This window comes from Typopeltis vanoorti, chromosome 6 (assembly GCF_054136105.1).
Source record: "Typopeltis vanoorti isolate ZY-2024b chromosome 6, IOZ_Tvanoo_1.0, whole genome shotgun sequence".
Taxonomy (NCBI): Eukaryota; Metazoa; Arthropoda; class Arachnida; order Uropygi; family Thelyphonidae; genus Typopeltis; species Typopeltis vanoorti.
The window spans coordinates 44,526,320-44,547,545 of NC_143554.1; the positions used below are offsets into that span (position 1 = coordinate 44,526,320).

The 21,226-nt window shown below is 36.0% G+C and overlaps 1 protein-coding gene across 2 annotated transcripts in view; it reads left to right on the forward strand.

The window, feature by feature from the left end:
- The window catches only part of Ubr3 (Ubr3 ubiquitin ligase), a 542,232-nt gene that overhangs the window by 49,136 nt on the left and 471,870 nt on the right, over positions 1-21,226 (forward strand). For both annotated transcript variants that reach the window (XM_090394146.1, XM_090394147.1), the window contains exon 3: positions 17,907-18,043. In XM_090394146.1, the coding sequence (XP_090250272.1) occupies positions 17,907-18,043 (137 nt within the window). The remainder of the gene's footprint in view (positions 1-17,906; positions 18,044-21,226) is intronic.

Here is a 21,226-nt window from a genome sequence, read left to right on the forward strand (position 1 = left end):
GGTATCTGCAATAGCTTTGGGATCAGCAAGAACACTTCCATTATAGTCTAAGGTGGACAAACAATGTGTACTATATCTGCCTTTCATTTTCCATATTTTTATCCCATACAATTTTTGGACTGGTCATTTGATTAATTGATGTAGTAAATTGGATCCATGATTATTTTTGACTCTGTTGTCTTACAAAAAGTGCTTTGGCTCGAGCACGCTTGAAAGTTATTAAATTTGATGTGGTGGGGTATCTACGAAATATGCTCCATGCTCTGTGTTGATTTTTTTGGCTGCCTGACATTCTGGGTTCCACCAAGGCTTTGGATAGACTGGAAATCGAGATGATGTTTTTGGGATGGAGGTTGTCGCTGCCTGGACAATGCATTCTGTTATATATTTTACAGCTTCATTGATAGGTGTTTGACTGATGGCATCAGCATTAAATTTTGCAAGATGAGAGAAAGTGTTCGAGTCAGCCTGGTCCATTTTCCATATAGGTATCCGTGTGGGTGAACATGGTTCCTGTGAAGACATTGTACAAAGAACAGGAAAGTGATCACTTCCATATATGTTCTCTTCAACATCCCACACGAGCAGTGGAAGAATGGAAGGGGAACAGATTGTAAGATCAATTGCAGAATATGAGTGGGTAGGCATATGGAAGAAAGTATTGAGTTTATTATTTAGAAGGGAAAGTTATTATCATCAAGAATTTTTTCAATGATTCGACCTCATCTATTAGTGTTGGCACTACCCCATAGAGTATTGTGATCGTTAAAGTCACCCATCAAAAGTATGGGTTCAGGCAGTTGCGAGATAAGGTTATCAAGATCAATTTCGTTTAACTCAGCATTTGGTGGTAAATAAATTGAACATACTGAACATACTCACAGAGAAGCGAATTGCTACCTCTTCCAGAGGAGTATTAAGTTGTACCTGATGGAAAGGAGTATGACTGCCCACTAGGATAGCTGCTACTCCATGGGCAAGACCATCTTCAGTTCTATCCTTATGTACAACAGTGAAATTCCTAAAGGTACGGTCCTCATTGTGTCTTAAGTAAGTTTCCTGTAGACAGAAACAGAAAGGTTTGTGTTTCTGCAACAACATCTTGATATCGTCAATATTCTGGCAGATTCCACGACAGTTCCATTATAAAAATTTTCCTATTGTTTTGATTTTATTGACTTGTCTGGTTTTAGAGAGGTTAAGGGCTTACCTTTGTCAGATTTATATTTATCCACTGTTTTAGGGAAGTATGGATGGCCAGTATCCATCTCTTCCTCTGGTAGAGTGTTCAAAACATCAAATGTGATAGGGTCAGTTGGTATGCTTAGTTTGCTTTCAGTAGATATCGAGGTATCCATTTTTTCTGTGCAGTGTCTGGTGGTTTATCTTTGAGGGAAGTCTCCACCATAATTTTTTTGACAGACGAGTTTTTATTGAATGGGACCATTTTTGAAGTTGTCTCTGGAGTAAGGCCATAGATCTTGTGATTAATGCGCTCAACATAGAAGCACTTGTGATCGTAAAGTTCAGATATGGTGGAATAGACATACATGTTTGAGTTGCTGTTGGCACTTTTTTAGTTGTTACTTTTTCAGCATAGAGGATTGTAGAACAGGTGTAATGGTGGCTAGCTTTCTTTTTGCATCCTGATATGTTATGTTTTGTTCTGTTCTAATTTTTTGTACCTCTTTTTCATCTTTCCATTTCTGACATGCACGAGAGTATGCTGGATGATCTCCCTGACAGTTGACACATTTAGCTTTTTTTTCACAGCAAGATTTATTTTCATTTTCTTTACTACCACATCGGGCATGGTAGTAGAACCACGACAGGCAGTTTGAGCATGTCCATATCTTTGACATTTAAAGCATCTCGGCAGGTTAGGGATGTACATTCTTAACAGGACAGCTGTTAGAATGTACATCCCTAACCTGGGATGTACATTGTATCAGGATGCGCCTCACGCGCATCACTCCTTGATCTTTAAGCTCTGAACATATCTCCTCATCAGGAATCTCAAGGAGATCCCATTCTGACATCACTCCTCTACTGGAATTGAGTGTTCTGTGAGGTGTTACTGCAATTTGTATTACACCCATTGTTGTTGCTCTCAGTAGTTTCTCGGAATGTTGTTTGCACATTGTTTCCACGAGGATATCACCAGAATGCAATATCTTGACAGTTTTGGGAGGTCCTGCCAGTTCTTCTAAACCTTTTTGGATAAAGAAGGGTGACATTTTCCCAATTGGTTTTTCACCTGTTGCATGAATGATTAAAAAGGTTGGTACATTTATGTTAGTATCTGATATCTTTTGTTTTTTACTTCTGTTTCCATATGCTGTGTCTATATTATCAGTACTTGGTTGGGACTTTGTTAGGGTCCCTGAAACATTTGAGGATGAAGAATTCATATTTAAGGAATTTTTAATTTGGCGCCAGAGCTCCTCACCCACCACGGAGCCACACATGGACGCCCACTACCCGGCAAGCAAAGACTGCGCTCAGGAGTGGAACGGCAGGGCTAACCTGGACACTATACCAGCACTGCAGCAGATCTACGATCCTGACCCCGGACCATGGGGTGAGACTCTTACTGCAACACCGTTGACCCCTGCAGGCAAGCCCACTAGCCAATTGATCCTGGCTGGGCCATCCAGGACCACCCGTCTTGCTGAAGCAGGGGCCAAAGTAGTGCAAGACTACCAGGATCCCCCCTTTCCGGATGTCCACAGGTCGCACTGCACGGCAAACACGGCGGCAGGGCGTTGGATCCCAGTGATGGTAGTCTGGAAAAAGGGTAGTGAAAAAGATTCAGGAGAAGTAGAGCAAAGAATACGGGAAGAAAAGCAAAGAAAAAGAGGAAGAATGAAAAGGGCCAGTACCATCACTGGGAGGTCCCCTCCACCACAAACAGGTGTCCCACATGGAGGGGCTCAAATAAAGACTAAGTATTGTTTGATATAATGCCCCAGTGACAGCATGCAATTGTAGTGTTTTCAATAAAGCTTCTCTCTTGGCACCTTGTCATATGCCTTTTCCAGATCAATGAAACTTAAATACAGATCTTTGTTATATTCCCACAATTTCTCAACTATTTGTCGTAAAGTGAAAATCTGATCCTGACAGCCTGTATTTGGCATGAATCCAGCTTGTTCTTCACCAAGCTTCTCTTCCACAAACCTCAACCATTTCTCAAGTATACTTGCATATATCTTACCAGGAACACCCAGTAGAGAAAATACATCTGTAATTCTCACATTCAGTTTTATTTCCCTTTTTATATATGTGTACTATGAGAGCTCTACTCCAATCATCTGGAATTCACTCTACTGTCCAGGCCTTCTGAACTATGCAGTGCAGCCACTGCAAGACTTGTTGTACCTTCATACTTGAGTATTTCTGGTCGAATATCATCTACTGTTTCACATTTCAGGCTTTTAATGGCTTTTTCTACTTTAAATATGGATATGTATTCCTGATTGCATTCCTAGTCAGTGTTTTTTACCATTCTGCTGTCACTAATTGTTTCATTTAGCAATTTTTTGAAGTAATTACTCTGAAAAATTACTCTATACTTCAAGGATATCTTTTCTCCAGTTTTCATGTCACCTTTATCGTCTCTAATTCCTTTTACAGCTCTTTCCTCTATTTCTGAGCTTCTTCAACAATCTCTGGAATATCTTGCCACCTTCTTGATATTTATTTTCTATGTTCTTACCAAAGTCTTCCCATGACTTCTGTTTAGCTAGTTTTACACGGTGTTTAGCTTTCTTACATTTTTCCCTGTATTCTCTAAGAGCACAAACTGAGTTATTTGCCAGGAACTTTTGATATGCTTTCTTCTTTTCCTTCACTGCCTCTTTAATTTCCTGTGTCCACCATGGAGTTCTTATTTTTCTATCCTAGCACACAACCTCATCACATAGTTCTCTGGCTGAATCAATGTTTTCTTCAGGACTTGCCACTGAATCTCCAAGTTTTAGTTCCTGTTCTTAAACTATTTAATTTTTTCTTCAATAATGTTTGTATATCTTAGTCTACAATTCACATCTGAGAGCTGCTTAACTTTTATTTGCTTTAAAACTTTCTTACATGTTCTTCTTTTCAATATGAAATTCAGTTTTATCCTGCTCAAGACTAAATGGTGTTCACACTTCCAATTTCAAATCCTCTGTACACTCTAGCATTCTGCGCGCGCGCGCGCACACACACACACACACACACACACACACACACACACACGCATATATATCAGGAGGTCTGGTAAAAAGAGATCATGGGTGTCATGAAAGTGAAGAGGATTATTAGGTAGTGTGGTGACATGTGTTCAATGTTTTAAATTAAAAAATCCAGCTTCTCATTCAACTCACATAACAGTTAGAAACATGTGCAAAAAAAAAAAAAGAAAAAAAGTTACCAATGATTCCAAATCAGATTTCATACTCAACTGGCAGTCAGGCCTTCTGATCCCTTGCTAAGGCTGTTGAGCATTATGAGTGTAACTTCTGCCCTTCAATGTTACCACCTCTTTTGCATCCTGATGGCACTATGGTAACCTCACCCAAGGAAAATGCAGACCTCTTGGCATCAATATTTTCCTCCAACTTCTGCCTGAATGACCAAAGAAAATCACCTCCCATACTTTCACAAACTGCCCACTGCATGTCTCCTCAAAACTTTTGCCAAAAGGATCATCAGAAAAACTCTCATTAATCTTGATACTAAAAGGCTCCTGGTCCAGATGGTATTCCTTCGGTTGTGCTCAAGACGTACTCCAGAATTGACATCCATCCTGTATTGTCTATATAAACTTTCATATTCTACTGACATCTACCCAACAGCATTTAAGCAAGCCTATATCTACCCCCAAAAAAAGTAGACAAAAGTCGGCCATCTGTCATCCCATTACTCATACCTCAGTACTTTCAAAAGTGATGGAGGTTATCAACAGCCACCTGCTTCATTACCTGGAGACTTAATTAGACAGTTAATTAGTGATCACCAGTATGGATTCTGCTATTCTCATTTTACAGCTGACCTCTTAGCTAATCTCCCCTACCTTTGGGCTCAGGCCATGGGAAGAATATGTATTGCTCTCAATATTTCTAAGGCATTTGATTGTGTCTGGCACTGAGGCCTACTGAACAAACTACCATCTTATGGCCTCCATACTACACTGTGAGGAAGCTGGAAATAAATCTTGTGGATGGTTTCCTTTCATCCGATTTCTCCATCATTGCCATAATACCTCAGGGTTACTGAGAGTTGCCACAGTGCCTACTACAGAAATCCACACTCTTTCTCCTTTACATCAATAACCTCTGACTTCAAATCCTATTTTCAGCTTCACCGATGACAGTACTCTTCGTTCCTCTTCATCATTCAGTAAATTCTGCAGTACCCTAATGTTAGATGCCTGAAGATCTTCCATAAATAACCAGTTACTTGAACACTGACTTCCTCAACATTCTGAAATGGGGCAAAGACAACTTAGTAAATTTCAATGCCAAAATAAAAATTAAAAAAACCTCAAGCTTGCCTTATTACCCTGCAAGAAAAATCTTACCTCATCTCCCCTCTCATCTCTGATAATGTTCCACTGTCATTTCAAGATTAACTTTTTCTCCCTATGTTGACTGTCACATCCAGTTTATCTTAGCACAAACATATTGCTCACATAGCCTCCTTAGCCTCTAAAAAGCTTGGTGTCCTCTTCTGTTTTAAACATTACTTCTCTTCCTCTCAACTCCTAACGCTATAAGTCTGAGCACTGTTCCCACATTTGTGGTGGAGTACCCAAGACCTCTCTAAGAATTCTTGATATTCAGAAGAGGGCATTCTGCTTAATAGACAACCCTTCCCCTCACAGACTCCCTTCAGTCACTTTATCATAGGGGCTCTGTTTCAGTGTTGTCTTTTCTATAGGTACTTTCATGGGCATTGCTCCTCTGAATTGGCTGTTACCATTCCTCCACCTTTCTTCTAACCATTGAACTAGAGCAGCCACTAGTCAACACCCATGCACTGTCCAGCTTCAAACACATGAGCTAACTTGTCATCAGCTTCCTTCACTCCATTCACCTCTATTCTTTGGAACAATCTCCTCCATACTATTTTTTCCACTGAGTGCAACCTCCCACTCTTTAAGAAACATTAACAGGCTACATTTTTTCCCCTTCATCACTTTCCCACATATGGCACTATAGTATAGGCAGGGCCGGTTTTATCATTAGGCGAACCTAGGCAATCGTCTAGGGGTGCTAAGACTTCGGGATGCCAGATTTTTCTACATAGTTCGGGGGAAAATTACAACCTTTGAAAAAAATTAGTAAAACCTTGATTAATAATAAAAAACTGAAATAAGACAAGCCGTCCTGGTGCTTGTTGATGATCCTACATTATTTTTGCCTTTCTCTATCTCTTCCACTCCCCTGCTCTTTGTATACTTAACCTCAAGTGCAGAGTATTTTCCTCCTCCTGGCATCTGTCCCAAGATGAGTGGGGAAGTTCCAGGGTATCCCTCAAACTAACAATCAGTGGTCATGACTAACTGACTGTTCTTACTTCTTATCTTCATTCCCTATAGACTTAATTCTGTTGATTTTTAGATTAAGCCCTGTTTTTGCAAGCTCTCTGAGATCTGAGAAGTTGGGGATTCTCAGATCTCAGAGAATCCCCAACTTCTCAGATCTCAGAGAGCTGAGATCTGAGAAGTTGGGGATTACGTCATTCATTTTCTCACAGAATCGTCTTGTTAATTCAGTTCAGTTTATTCTAAATCAGTATAAGAATGGCATGGAAATTTTCATAGAATTGCAGTGGCAGGGATTCTGATTTGTAGTATTCGTGAAATAAGACCTCTGATAATTCATAGGGGTGCCTAAATTTTCTTTGCCTAGGGGCATCAGATACTCTCGGCCAACCCTGGTTATAGGTCTTGTGGCCTTTCACGTGTGGGGGTCAATGTTTAAAAAAAATAGGCCTTCTAATATTAATGTAAGAATATTAAAAATTAGGTCTACACACAGTTTGTGGTGATAGGTGGTTGAATGCATACTTGCTCATGAAGACTGGACATTTACACAAATAAATGTTTTTAGCTGATTTTTTTTTTTTATATATATATTCTTAAGGGCTGTGTGAACATTATTAGTGAACCAGGTTTGGTCCACTGTTTTGACATCTCCAATATAAGCAGTGAGATGGTTGAAACTTTGTCATTGCAGATGTTCCTAGAAGAAGGAAAAGACATTGTTTCTGTAGTAAGTATATATGCTTTTGACCTCCTCGGACTTACCAGATTTCCTTGACCAATACAGTAATGTTCATCTGTATTTCTGTGTTAATGTTCTGCTGTATTTATCACTTTCTCTATTATGAAATTGATAAATTGAAGGAAACATCACCATTGAGTGCAGATGGAGAGAGAGAGGGAGAGATACTGAAGAATGAGGTTGTAGAGGCAGCAAACGTATGAGATCACTTGAGAAATTCTGAAGCATGGTATGGTGGTGAGGTGATAATAGAACAAAAGGAAAGCACCAAAAAGTTGGACAATATCAATTCTAATACCCATTCACAAAAAAAATAAAGTGGACTTGAAAAATTACAGAACAATTGCTCTGATTCATGAAGGAAAAGAACTTATGACGATATTAACAGAAAGAATAGGGATACTAATGGAAGTAAATCTCGATGAGTAAATAGGATTTAGAAGAGACATAACTATTGTGCATCCAATATTAATGTTAAGATTAATTGTGGAGAAAGCTTTATGTAACATTAAAAATATTAATGCCTTTGTCGACTTTCAGAAAGCATTTGACAGTATAGATCAGCAAGTGACATGGGCTGTATTCAAATCTTATGAAGTGGATAGGAACCTGATATGTTTGTTGTGGAATATCAGTGATAATGCAAGAGGCTAACATGAGAAATTGTGAAACAGGAAGATAGTTTCACTTTTATCCAGCACAGGAAACAGTCCTGGATAAAAAGAGGTGCTGGACACAGAGACTTAATATATTTTAGCATCCTAACATGTTGTTGGGAAGAACAGTAGATGCCATAAAGGAGAATTTCAGTTTAATGTACAAAAATCAGTAATTTATGATTTGCATATGATATAGTTATTATTGAAGAAGATGAACTAGAAAGAACAGTGCTGAAAGGATGGAGAGAAGGAAAGATGTGGGTTGATAAAGAATCTAATGCAGACAATAATTCCAAGGAAACTTACACTATTTGGACCTTGCTGTTGGATGGATAAGAACAGAAAGATCAAAACCTTGATGTTTGCTACAGTGGATGGTATAGACTGAAGAGGAGACAGCCAAGACAACGAGTAAGTAATCTGAAGGAGTGGTGTGCAGAGTTTGCAGGCTTGACTCGCATATCAGTGAACAGATGGGAATGGCAAATAATGTGAAATCTGCATTGGATATCCATTTTAACTATCTTTTTTTTATTCCTGAAGCTTAACTCTCCAACCAGTTATCCAAACAGTGAGTGATCTTCTTAGTTGACTTTAAGGTCCACAATTTCAGCTGGCTTCCCTTTGCTAGTTCCATTGAACAAACTGGAAGAGATATGGAAATATCTATAATCAGTAATTTGACCCAAATCATATATCTGCTAATCAGATATCTGATAATCCTTTCCACTTTCACAAAATCTTTGATCATTTCTCAACCAGTTCTTCCAGGTATGCTTTAGAGGTCACTTCTCCTCGTGATATCTCAAACCATTATCTTCTGAAAGTTTTTTTCTCCTACAGAACAACCTTCCCCAAATCACTTCAACATCCCAAGGTGTACTAAGGCAGTTCAAAAGAAACATTCAGCACAGGGGTACGCTAGTAGCGTCCGGCGCATGTGTGCAAAACTTTAGTTGGCGCTCTATACTCCTCCCCCCAATAAAAAATCATTTTATAAAAACGTTTCAGTGAGTTAAAATGAAATACGAAATATATTATAAGTTTATTGAACAAAAAGCAGAAATTACAAAAAAAAAAATGTATAAAAAACAATAAACATACAAGAAGGGTACAAAAACAACAAAAATAATTTGAAAAAAAAAAAAAATAATAATAAGATAAATAAATAACAGTAACTTACAAGTATATAAAATAGGAACATATTAAACATTATTGGGTAAAGAAATAGTTAAATAAATATTTAAACAGAAAGAAAAATCACTTAGTGAATTGAACTTTTCTAGTTTTCATTAATGAAAATTCTCGAATAATATCATGTATATCAAGTTGATCCAAAATATACGACTCTATTGATATAATGGCAAGAATTGAAAGTCTGTCTTGTACCATTGTGGAGCGCAAGTATTTTTTAATAATTTTAAGTTTAGAAAAGGACCGTTCTGCAGATGCTACAGATACCGGTAATGATAAAAGAATCCGAAGAGCAATTGTTAAGTTTGGATAAACTGTGATTAAGTCATTTGAATAAATATACTGAATTATCTGATATATATCGTTTTTAAAATTAGAAATAAATGGTTGACAGTGTAAAATTTTTTCGCATAAATCGTCTGTGTCAATGTCTGAACGATTCTCATGTGTTAATTTTTGTTCTAACGTTTTCCAACAAGATAATAAATATATTTTGTGAAGTACTTAACAAATACAAAAACTGAAATGAATTCATATTTTTCATTTTCATGTTTGTAATCAAATTGTGTTGTCTTTTTACGCCGCCTTAGTGGTCTACTACTACAAAATACAGATTCTGCATCAAATTTTGCTGCAATTAAGTTTAGCTTTCTACAATTTCTTTGAAAGTTTCATCAGAGCTATTATTATTATGGGCAACTCCAAGGAGTCATTAGACTCATCGAGGGAGGCCCTAACATCATGTCAAGAACAACTATTCAAATCCACACAGTATCTATCATACTTTGCCTTGAATTCATTCGCAGTCATGGCACCCACTCTGGCAACTTATTCCACTCAGTCAGCACTCTCCAAGTAAAAAACCTAGTTTTAACACCCTTGCTAACCACACTCTTGCCTAGTTTCCATGGATGGTCCCTAGTCCTCCCACCAATCTATAATCATTTAAAAATTGATTTAGATCATTCAATGCATCTAAAGTAAGTTGGAGATTCATAGATGAAGACTGCAGTATTTTGCTGACAAAATTCATTTTATTTAAAATATCATACCAAATCTTTGGTGCCTTTACTATCCTGGCACCTGTGTGCATCGCACACATTGCACATACGGCCGGCGTGCCCCTGATTCAGCGTACTGAAGATGGCTTGCAGCAGAAACTTCAGCTTCATACTCAGATTATACTGATGCATGCAACATTACAAAATCTAGATCTGAACTCTGAAAGGGTCAACACAGAAACTCATCTCCTGGCTAAATGCCAGTCATGTTTTTTGTTCCCTTGCAAAGAGGTGTTTGGATTCTTCTTCTGCTCACCTGTCAAAGCACTTAAAGATAAAACTGACCTTCTGATATCATTCTTCTTCTTCATCTTGCATTGATGATCAAGACAAATTACCTCTGTGATACCAGAAACATTGCACTAATATGTTTTTCGTGATCTTACAAAGAAATAAAAAAAGAAAAAAAAGACACTAGTAGAATCTTAAATAACCTGATACCATAAACTCATTCTGGTCTTGATGGGTATTCAAAAGCTGTGCTTCAGAACTAATACCTGTCCTATATTATCTCTACAATTTTTTATACTTAGCTTGCACTTATCTGAATACATGGAAGCAAGCTGATATCCAACCTATTCCAGAAAAGATACAACATTCTACTGGCCAACAGCCAACTGATTTGCCCTCACCTCAGTCCTTTCCAAAATAATGGAAATTTCTCCACCACATAGAGGTCCACCAGTTAATCAGCGACCAGTATAGATTCTTCTCTAGATGCAGTGTACATCTCTTTGCCGACATCCACCACTGAATATACGTATGCTATAGAAAGGTTTGGAGAAACACGCTGTTGCTCTTGGCATTCACAGGTGTTTTGCATTGTGACCTACTCAGCAAATTGCCATCTTTTGACCTCTCTTCCATCCTCTGTAATCGGGTAACTAGTTTCCTCAGTTCTTTGCATTTCACATTGTATTCTCCACCAATGCAAGAGTACTTCCAAGTTCTGTTCTATCATTTATTCTCTCTCTCTCTCTCTGCTGTGCATAAATGACCTCTCTCTCTTATACTTAACAAGAAATTATATTCTTGTTTTAATCCTATACCCAAGTTTAAGAATAAGGGTGAAGTAACTTCATGACTAATGTACTTGTATATAGAGACTATTGACTTCACATCAGTTGTCTTGGTATTCTATAATGCAAAAACATTATGGAAAGGGTTACTACCCAGACTGGTTTTGACCTTTATTGAGGTCTCATTAGTGTGCAGGCCAAACCTAAGAAGATACTGAGGTTAAATGAATACGGAATACATACATACATACAGGTAGAAAAAAAGTGGATCATCTTATTGTTAAGGTGATAAACCTTACGAAAAAGTGATAGGAAATATATGACTTATGCATTCATTTAACTTTGGTATTTTGTTGGGTCTGGCTTCCACTAATGAGACATCAACAAAAGTCAAAACCAGTCTGGGTAGTGATCCTTCCCTCCTAAAGCAATTGAAGTGAAGTCATCAGTCTTTATTAATAAGTAGACTAGTCATAAAGTTATTTCACATTTATGATGACATTTGGGTATATGATTGAAAGAAGAATATAATTTCTTATCAAGTATAATGTCTGTTATAACCAACCAGAAAATCTTTCCACAATCCTATGCACTGTTTTGCTGATGATAGTGCACCCCCATCCATCCATCCACCCATCCTGTCATTTGATAAATTACACAGGGCACACATATATCCCAAGCTTCAAGATCTTCAACCATGATGTCCATACCATTCTCCAGTGTGGTGAGGAGAACTGGACCACCTTTAATGAATAAAAATGCAATATTTTTCCTCCTTTCTCACAAAAAAATTAAAAAAAATAATCACAATTTGCCTTCTTTTATCTTCAGTAATACAAAAATCACCAGACATCATCACATCCTATCCCTTCTCAAGATTGACATTTATCTTGGAGGTGTGTGTGTGGGGGGATATTTAACATGTTCGCTACCACGCTACTTCAGCATAGTCTGGTCCTGTATACCGAGCAATTTCACTTCTTCAAGGTCAGTACGGTAATCTCGTTGCTGGCGGTAAGTGCCATACGAGTATACTTGTAGTTGGATTGTGCAGAGCATATACCATCTATGACTATACACAGTTTTGCTGTTAGCTCCACAAGCCAAGCATTTTCACTTCTTCAAGGTCAGTACGGTAATCTCATTGCCGTAAGCGTCATACGAGTACACTCGTAGCTGGCTGTGTAGCTCATATACGAACTACGAGTATACTCGTAGTTGGCAGCGAACGTGTTAATCTTTTTGGGTTAGAAGTAAAACACATCAGATTAGTAACTTCTGAAGCAGTCAGAGAATTCAAGAATTCTACCAGCTGTTTACTACTTCATCCTAATTTGTAACATAAGCTTTCAGACCATTTCCTGTGCTTCATTTCTAATTTAGTACAGCTTAATGATCATTTGGCTTGGCCATTCTTGAGAATCAGTATGCTGCTCTCAGAGTTGAGTTTATTTGCAATAACACTACTGCAATAAATTGTCATTGCAGTAATGATATTGCAATTGATAATTTATTAAATACTCATTACATATTGAGCATATTACATTTTTAGGAAAGTTTTTTTTTTTTTTCAATTTTAATCTATTTTCAATTTTTTTTATTTGTAAATTTAAATTTTCTCTGGGAATTTTTTGGCAAATTGCACCAGTGAGAGAAAATTCCACCAGTCTGTCACATTGAAAAAAAAATATGTAAGAAAGTTTTAAAAAGAATTAAAGTTGAGCAGCTTTATATAGATATTCTCACCCTTAAGCACCCCTACAGCTTTGCCAAAATTGTGAGGACAACACAATGAATTCTGGCAATGATGCAGAGTCTACTTACTTGTAGAAGTAAGCAGATTCTGGTTCCATTGTATAAAGTTTTGATTAGGCCACATATGGACTACTGTGCATAGATGTGGTGACCTGGTTTTCAAAAGGATGAAAAGATAATGGAAAGGGTCTAGAGGTGATTGACTAAGGTAGTTTCTGATCTGTGGAATGTTGAATATGAAGAAAGGTTGAGAAGATGCAATTTGCAGTCTTGTGGGGACTTTGCAGAGGAAGAGGAAATCTTGTTAATGTATGAACATATATTTTCTTCAGCTTCTTCCAACCACAGCTTACATACTCTGCTGTTTCTTGGAACTTAATGTTAAAGAAGTTTTTCATAAAATGGCGGGAGATGGGGTGGGAGAACAAGAGGTCATCCTTGGAATCTCTATAAGGAGGGTGTGAACAAGGGATTGAGAAGCAGGTTTTTTTTTTTTCATGCAGTTGTGAATAATTGGAATGCATTGCCTGAGAGTGTGGTGTCTGCTGAGAATTTGAATATGTTTACAGCACGGTATGATGAGCTCCTAACAAATAAGTCAGCAATAAAAGAATACACAGATAAATGTAAGCTATACTCTGTGTAAAAGTGGCTAAACCAAAGAAACTATATATCGTGATGGTGGCAAAATGTTCTAGAGGCTATTGAAAAGCTTAGAAGTGGAGGAAAGAGTGCCCCTCCCACCATCATCATTAGTCCTGGGTTTGATTCCTGTCTGGGATGTGATGTCTGCTTTATGGGATGAAAATCCCATAAAGCAGATAAACCAGATAGAAGAACACACAGTTAACAAACATAATATACTGGGCTCATAGCCTCGATTTCTTTGGTTATAGCTCCCAGTAATACAATCACTGATATCCAGTCTCCAAGTTTGGTATCCAAGATATATATAGATTGCTGTAGATTGGCATGACATTGTTAAAGATAAATTAATAAGTTGATAAAATTAACAAGTAACAAATCAATTTAGAAGAATTAGAAGTTGATTTGAAACTAATAACCTTTTGTATTGGATAGCCTTGTATTCATCTCTCACTTTAGCAGATATTCATTATAGTGAATTCACCCTCTATAACAAAATTATTTTGTTAATGTTAGAACTAATGAAACATGAGTGAAGATTTTTTCTTGGAACTTAACTAGCAAAATAAGTATCTTTGAAACATAAGAGTAATTCTTCAAAGCTGCTGCTCGATTTTGATGATTCATTAGAAGGGGGGGGTAGAGGAAGTTAGTTCCCATCAATAAAATCTTCAGATTCAGGAATTGCAACAAAGCTTTCTGAGGACTTCTTTAAAAATGTGCACATTATGGCCTTACTTAGTCTGTCCAGTATGGTTTTTTCTTTTCTTTTTTGCATAAATTTCTCTGTAGCAATCAATTACAGCTTGCATATTTTGTCTACTTTGCCGAATATTTCCATGTTGGGGGTTATATTTGTTTAAACAACTTCCCTTAATAATAGAGGGAAATGCCTCTGCCAGTTGTATACTTTGTATACATATACTTCACTGTATACTTTTTTTTTGGGGGGGGGAGCTATCTTCTTGGTGTTTCATTTCTTCTTTCTTCTTCTTCTTCTGTAACTTTGTGTGTAGTTTTAGCTTTGTAAGGTCTTCATTCTAGTGCTCTTCTTCTTCCACAGCCTCTACCAACCTGTATCTCCATCATAAAACCTTAGCTCTTTAGCTAGAGCACTGTCTTATCACCAGTCTCTTGTAAGGCTTTGTTTTTGTCAAATGAAGAAAATGTATGAACATACATTTTCTTCAGCTTCTTCCAACCACAGCTCACATACTCTGCTGTCACCTCACTCCATGCTGCATCTATATTTTTTGTATAATGTAAGATAATATGCACCTTCCAAAATTAGAACAGTCTTTCACCCTCATTGGCAGCAATGGGTTAGAGTAGTGAGATAATATTTGAGCACTGTAATGAAATGGCTATCGTAAGTATGAGTGGTCGTAAGTTTGTTGTCAGCCAAGGACTGACCCTATATGTTTGCATTAGGAATGGAACAGTAACTGAATATCCTCTAGAAGTGATTTTTTTTAAAAGTAACAGATAAGTTAACATAAATAATCATTTAATAATTAGTTTATATTTTCAGCTTTATATTTTTGTTTAATTATCAGTTTTGTGTAGTCCATGGTGATGGTATTTTCTCTTCCATAGCACTAGGCCACTGAAAGGAAGGAAGAAAGACTGTTCTAAGTATGCTCTGGTTGCTGACTATAGGAACTTTTTTCTATTCACTTGGGAACCTTTTTTCAGCTGGTTCCCAAGTTAATCAGTTTTTAGCATGGACATGTAGGGTTTTTTTCTCCTGGAAACTTGGTTTTTTAACCCTGAAAATTGAGATATGGGCTGTAGAATATGCTATTTCTGACAATAATATTTAGGGAGATAGTAGCATATGTTTGATGTACTTTTCTTTTTCCCAAATGCCTTTGAATTAGTAATCTTGAGATAACTATGATGGCTAAGAGTAGAGGTTGAATGGCCATCAAAAAAAAAAAAAAAAAAAAGCAGTCTTTGGGTAATAAGTTAGCAGATTATTATTATCATCAGTTTTTGGTAAACCTGTATATCGTTAAACATTTATTTCTGTTTTTGAATGACCATACTGATAAATAACACAGCATTACAGAAATTTTAATTATAATTAAAATAGAATTAATTGTTTTTTCTTGGTTTTATTCGTTGATCATTTATTAATAAATGATATACACAAATTGTCAACTAGTTTCACCAGCTATTCTGTCTGGCTTCTTCAGGACAAGTATGACAGTATAATAATGTTTGCTAGTAAAAAAGTAGAATGGAGTAACACAGATAAATTAAAACTGATGCATAACATCATAAGCATGGAGCTAACTACCTTATTTGATTTCCTTATTTATTTTTGTAAGGAAATCAAATAAGGTAGTTTCTGTGCCTTTCCAAATAATGAAAACATCATCTACATATCTCTACCAAACCAACTTTGGATTTACTTTGGAAAGGATGTCAGCTTCTAGTTTTTCCATGAACAGATCAGCGCAGGGAGGTGATAAGGGACTGCCCATGGCTAAGCCATCAAGTTGTTCATAAATTGTGTTATTCACTTTGAAATAATTCGATCTGAGGAACTACCTTGAAACTACCTTATTTGATTTCCTTTCAAAAATAAATTCCTTCCACCAAAAAATAAAGTTCAGGTTAGAGCTTGAAAAGAATAATCAATTGCCTTTTCTAGATACACTAATAAAGAAACAAGAGAATGGACAAATCCAGCTCAAAATCTATCGAAAACCAACAGACACTGGATGTTACCTGCACTTCAAATCGTCTTACCATATTGCACAAAAACTCAGCATAATACATGTGTTTAAAAATAGAGCGACCAATATTATCTCAGAAGAAAAAGATCTCTTTGATTGAACTCACTCTTATATCTCAAACACTAGTAAACAACAGTTACCCAAAAAATATAATCAAAAAGATTCTTTATAGAAACCCTCCACAGCAACAACCTCCTGTCACGCAATATACATTGTCCGTCGGCATCTCTTATGCAGGCTCAGTTTCAACAAAAATAGCCAAACTCATGAAGTCTTTCAACGTCAAAGTTGCTCTCAAACCTGTCAAAACTACGTGCCACATTTTAAGATATGTAGGTGTATACAACATCCCATGTTCCTGTGGATTAAATTACATAGGCCAAACATCAAGAAGCCTGGAAATTCTAAGAAAATAACATATAGGAGACGTGAACAACAACAGAACAGACACTTCAGAATTAGCCCATCACTTCTCGATCTCTAACCATACCATCGATTGGGATAACAGCTCCATGCATTATAAAGAAGATTTTCGATGTAGAAACTTCAAAGAAGTCACGGTTGTACTCCGTTTGGGAGAAAATCTAAACCAAGAATACAGAAACCAAGGAATGATTCTGAAAGACATCTGGAAAAGCTTAATAAATTCACTCAGCTTATTAGAATTTCATTTTGCTAAAAACTATACAACGCGCTCAGCGAACAATGACTGAGACACCGCGCTCCATGCTTATGATGTTATGCATTGGTTTTAATTTTAATTTATTTGACTGTGTTACTCCATTCTTCTTTTTTTACTAGCAAACGTTATTGTACCGTCATACTTGTCCTGAAGAAGCCAGACAGAATAGCTGGTGAAGCTTGTTGACAATTTGTATATATTATTTATTAGAATTAATTGTTGTTACTAATGAAATTAAGTTATTTAGTAACAGCATTTATGTTTGCATTATACATCATTTCCTATATATCTGATATTTTACACCCAATTATATATAGTAGAACCAGCTGCTACATTTATTTGGATGCAAGGTATCAGTTAGTAATAATTTTAATAAAAACTGATATTGAGAATTGATGGACAACTGTTCTATTTTATTATCAATAAAATAGACCTTAAAAATATTCTGTATATTCTAGTGAATATAAAGTTGAACATACTTTCTGCCTCTCTCTCTCTCTCACAAACACACACACACAAAATTATGTTTAATGTTAAGAGAAAAAAAAGTGTCACACTTCCTATTAAGTGAATAGTAAAACACTAAATGTTTTTACTAAGCACAGCATTTTAATTTATCTAATTAATAGTTTTAGGAAAAGGAAAAGCTAAGCTTTTCTGAAAGAACTTCAAATGTTCTCTGCGATAGTCAGGCAATGGTAATAGTTTTGGAATTAAGAGCTTTGGTTCATCTTTAATAATGATGCCATATTAGATGGCTAGAAGTTTTTTTGCAGTACTAAAACTAATAATTCAACCATTTTATAATAATTAATTAGTATGAAATAAAAATTATATATCGTATTTTGATTTACTATGTTTTTTCTTAAACAGTTTTTGTCATAAACATGGTCCTAAAGCTCATTTGGATAAGCCATGTGCCCCTCCATCTCTTCTTTGTGTAGCTGAAGCAATGATGCCAAGAATTATATTGAGATTGATCCAGCATCTCAGAGAAAATAGCACGCCAGGTAAAACATTTATGTTATCTTGTTCATTTGTTTATTTTTACATTAACACAGTAATTTAATATTAGAGATGTGCTGAAACACCAAATACTGAATATTCATTTTGAAATTTGGCCAAAGTGCTGGTGTTCTGTTGATAAAATTTAACTACTCAGTTAAATTTTATAATTTTTTTTTTTTGTTCAAAACATTTGTTTATAAAGTTTAATTTCATTACTAGAAAATGTTATCTTTTATGTGTATATTTATATTTTAATATTATCTATTCCTTGAAGTATGTCAAAACTATAATCATTACAGTTTACAAAAGATAATGAAACAAAAGATCAGAAAACTAATCATTATTAAACAATGTATCATTGGTGAATTGTAAATTTAAGAAACATTCATGACTTTTGCTGGTCTCAGATTTCTTCAGGGGATCATGGTATCATGTAATAAACATGGCTATTAGAGAGTGCATGGAAAATACTTAAAAAAAATGTTTATGAATAAGTAGGTTTATGCTCATAATAAACAAAATTAGTATAAACATGCTTTTCTATCTTCGTATGTGTTAGCTTAGTTAATTTACTAGTTATCATAACATGCAAAGAAGATAGCTTTTATTTATTTATTTATTTCATTATTTTTAATGTGGTTCCCACTCTCATGAAAGGTTAATTCAAACCTAAAGGATTTTTTCCTCATTTTTATTAATTATATATATATTTTTATAATTTATTTATTTATTTTTACATAGTTTTGAAATCCTGCTTTAGAGACCAAACATGGAACTTTTTCAAGCCATTTCATGAGAAGGCTGCCTCAATAAACAAGTCAGTGGTCTCACACTTGATGTAATTCATAGCTATACGAGGGCTGTTTGATAAGTCCATGCAGAGTCTAAGAGATGGTGCCACCAGTACATATCAAGGTTATTTTTAGTTGCTGGCAACTGTTGGAGGATCACACACACTAAGTTTCAGTCAGATAGATCTATTACTCTGTGTTTGGCGTTCATTTGAATCGATCAAGTACAGTGATTTGTGAAAAATGGATGAGAAAGAATTTCGTATGGTGATTAAACATTACTTTTTGAAAGGCAAAACGGCTCAGGAAACCAAACCTAAGCTTGATAAACATTATGATGAGTCTGCACCTTCGATTAGAATGGTTAATAAGTGGTTAACTTTCGAAGTGGCCATATGAGCACAAGTGACACTGAGTGTTCTGGATTCCCTGTTGAGATCACTACTCCAGAAATTATTGAAAAAATCCATGATATGGTGATATATAATAGAAGAGTGAAGGTGCGTGAAATTTCTAAGGCTGTGGACATCTCAAATGACTGCATACTTAATATTTTAATTGAACATTTACATATGAGAAAACTATCCACAAGATGGGTGCCGTGTTTGCTCACACTGTATCAAAAGCGTCAACGTGTGAACTGTTGCAAGGACAGCTTGAAGCTGTTTCAATGGAATCTAGAGGAATTTTTGCATCGTTTCGTAACAGTGGATGAAACATGGATTCATCACTACCAGCCTGAGACCAAGGAACAGTCGAAACAATGGGCTGCAAGCGGGGAGTCTGCACCAAAAAAAGCGAAAACCATTCCTTCAGCAGGAAAGGTTGTGGCCACCGTCTTTTGGGTTGCTCGTGGCATAACCTTCATAGACTTCTTGGAAAGGGTTAAACAATTACCAGAGTATTATGCGTGTTTGCTGGATCGTTTAAATAATGAAATAAAGGAAAAACGACCACATTTGGCAAAAAAGAAGATTCTTTTTCACCACGACAATGCACCCGCTCACTCTTCTGCAATCGTGACCCCAAAATTGTTCGAATTACGCTACGAAGTCCTTTCGCATCCCTCCTACTTTCCAGATTTGGCTCCCTCAGACTACTATCTGTTTCCAAACATGAAAAAATGGCTGGCAGAAAAGAGATTTTCATCAAGTGAGGAGGTGATTGCCAAAAGAACTGCCTATTTTGAAAAGTTGGACAAATCATACTATAGGGATGGAATCAAAAAAACTCGAGTATCGTTGGACTAAGTGTATAGACCTCAAAGGAGACTGTGAAAAATAAAAAATGTTTGTCCCAAAAAAATTATGTTTTCTTCATTTTTGCATGGACTTATTGTACAACCCTCATACAGTTATATAGTAAAAATCCATTAACAGTATGAATTTTTACTATATAACTGTATAGCTATGAATTTCATGAATCAGCATGTGCAGAAGCAAGAAGTTCATTATGGAAGGTTGCTAAGTGTTCAGCTACCTGTGGAGTAGAATAAGAACACAGCAGGAGAAAACTGTGGAGTTTCTGTGTCTTCAATATATGAAGACTGGACAGAATAAGAAGAAAGAAACAAAGACTGAGAGAAGATATCCTTGTATTAAGAGATGTGTAAAGTTTTTATGGTCATTAATATAGGATTTATTTCAGTTTAAACTGAAAGGAATTTTATTGATTTTCAGTTCGTATAGAATGGGCACAGTAAAGTTTGTTTTATTTAGGATTCTTATTCTGACATGATTTCTAACTGTGGATGTGTTTTTAACATAGCAGGAGAAAACTGTGAAGTTTCTGTGTCTTCAATGTATGAAGACTGGACAGAATAAGAAGAAAGAAAAAGAAGACTTAGGGCTTTAAGAAAAATGTTGTGACTTTCATATAGAAGGTTAATTCATTCTAAAGTAATACTATGTCTTTAGTAGTTTAGTCAAATGGATCTTGCTGCTACTTTCATATAGAAAGTGAAGTTACAGAAGTGTCTTGGATGAAGACAAGAGGACAAGATTTGTTTTTTTTCAGTCTTCTGTGCTTCCATGATGCAAGTTGAATGTTGTATTACTGTCATATAGTGAGCTGCTTTTGCATGTCTTTTTCTTGTGTGACCTCAAGAAAGAATAAAAGTTCCATAGGAGGCAAGATACTAACTTTTTTTAGGAGTTTTGCTCGTATAGGACAATATCTATTGGTTTATGTGATTGTGAAGAAGTTGTGTAGTGACAATGTGTTTGTTGTTGTGGTTTGAAGAATACACTGGCACTTGCATAGTTAAGTAGGCAATTTGATGTTGTATATGTTTGTGTTTTTTGTAAATTAAAGATTTTTATTTTGAAGACTCAATTTCTTAATAGGTTTAATGGTTGTAATGGGATTTAAGGTTAATAGAGAGGTTAAGTCAGG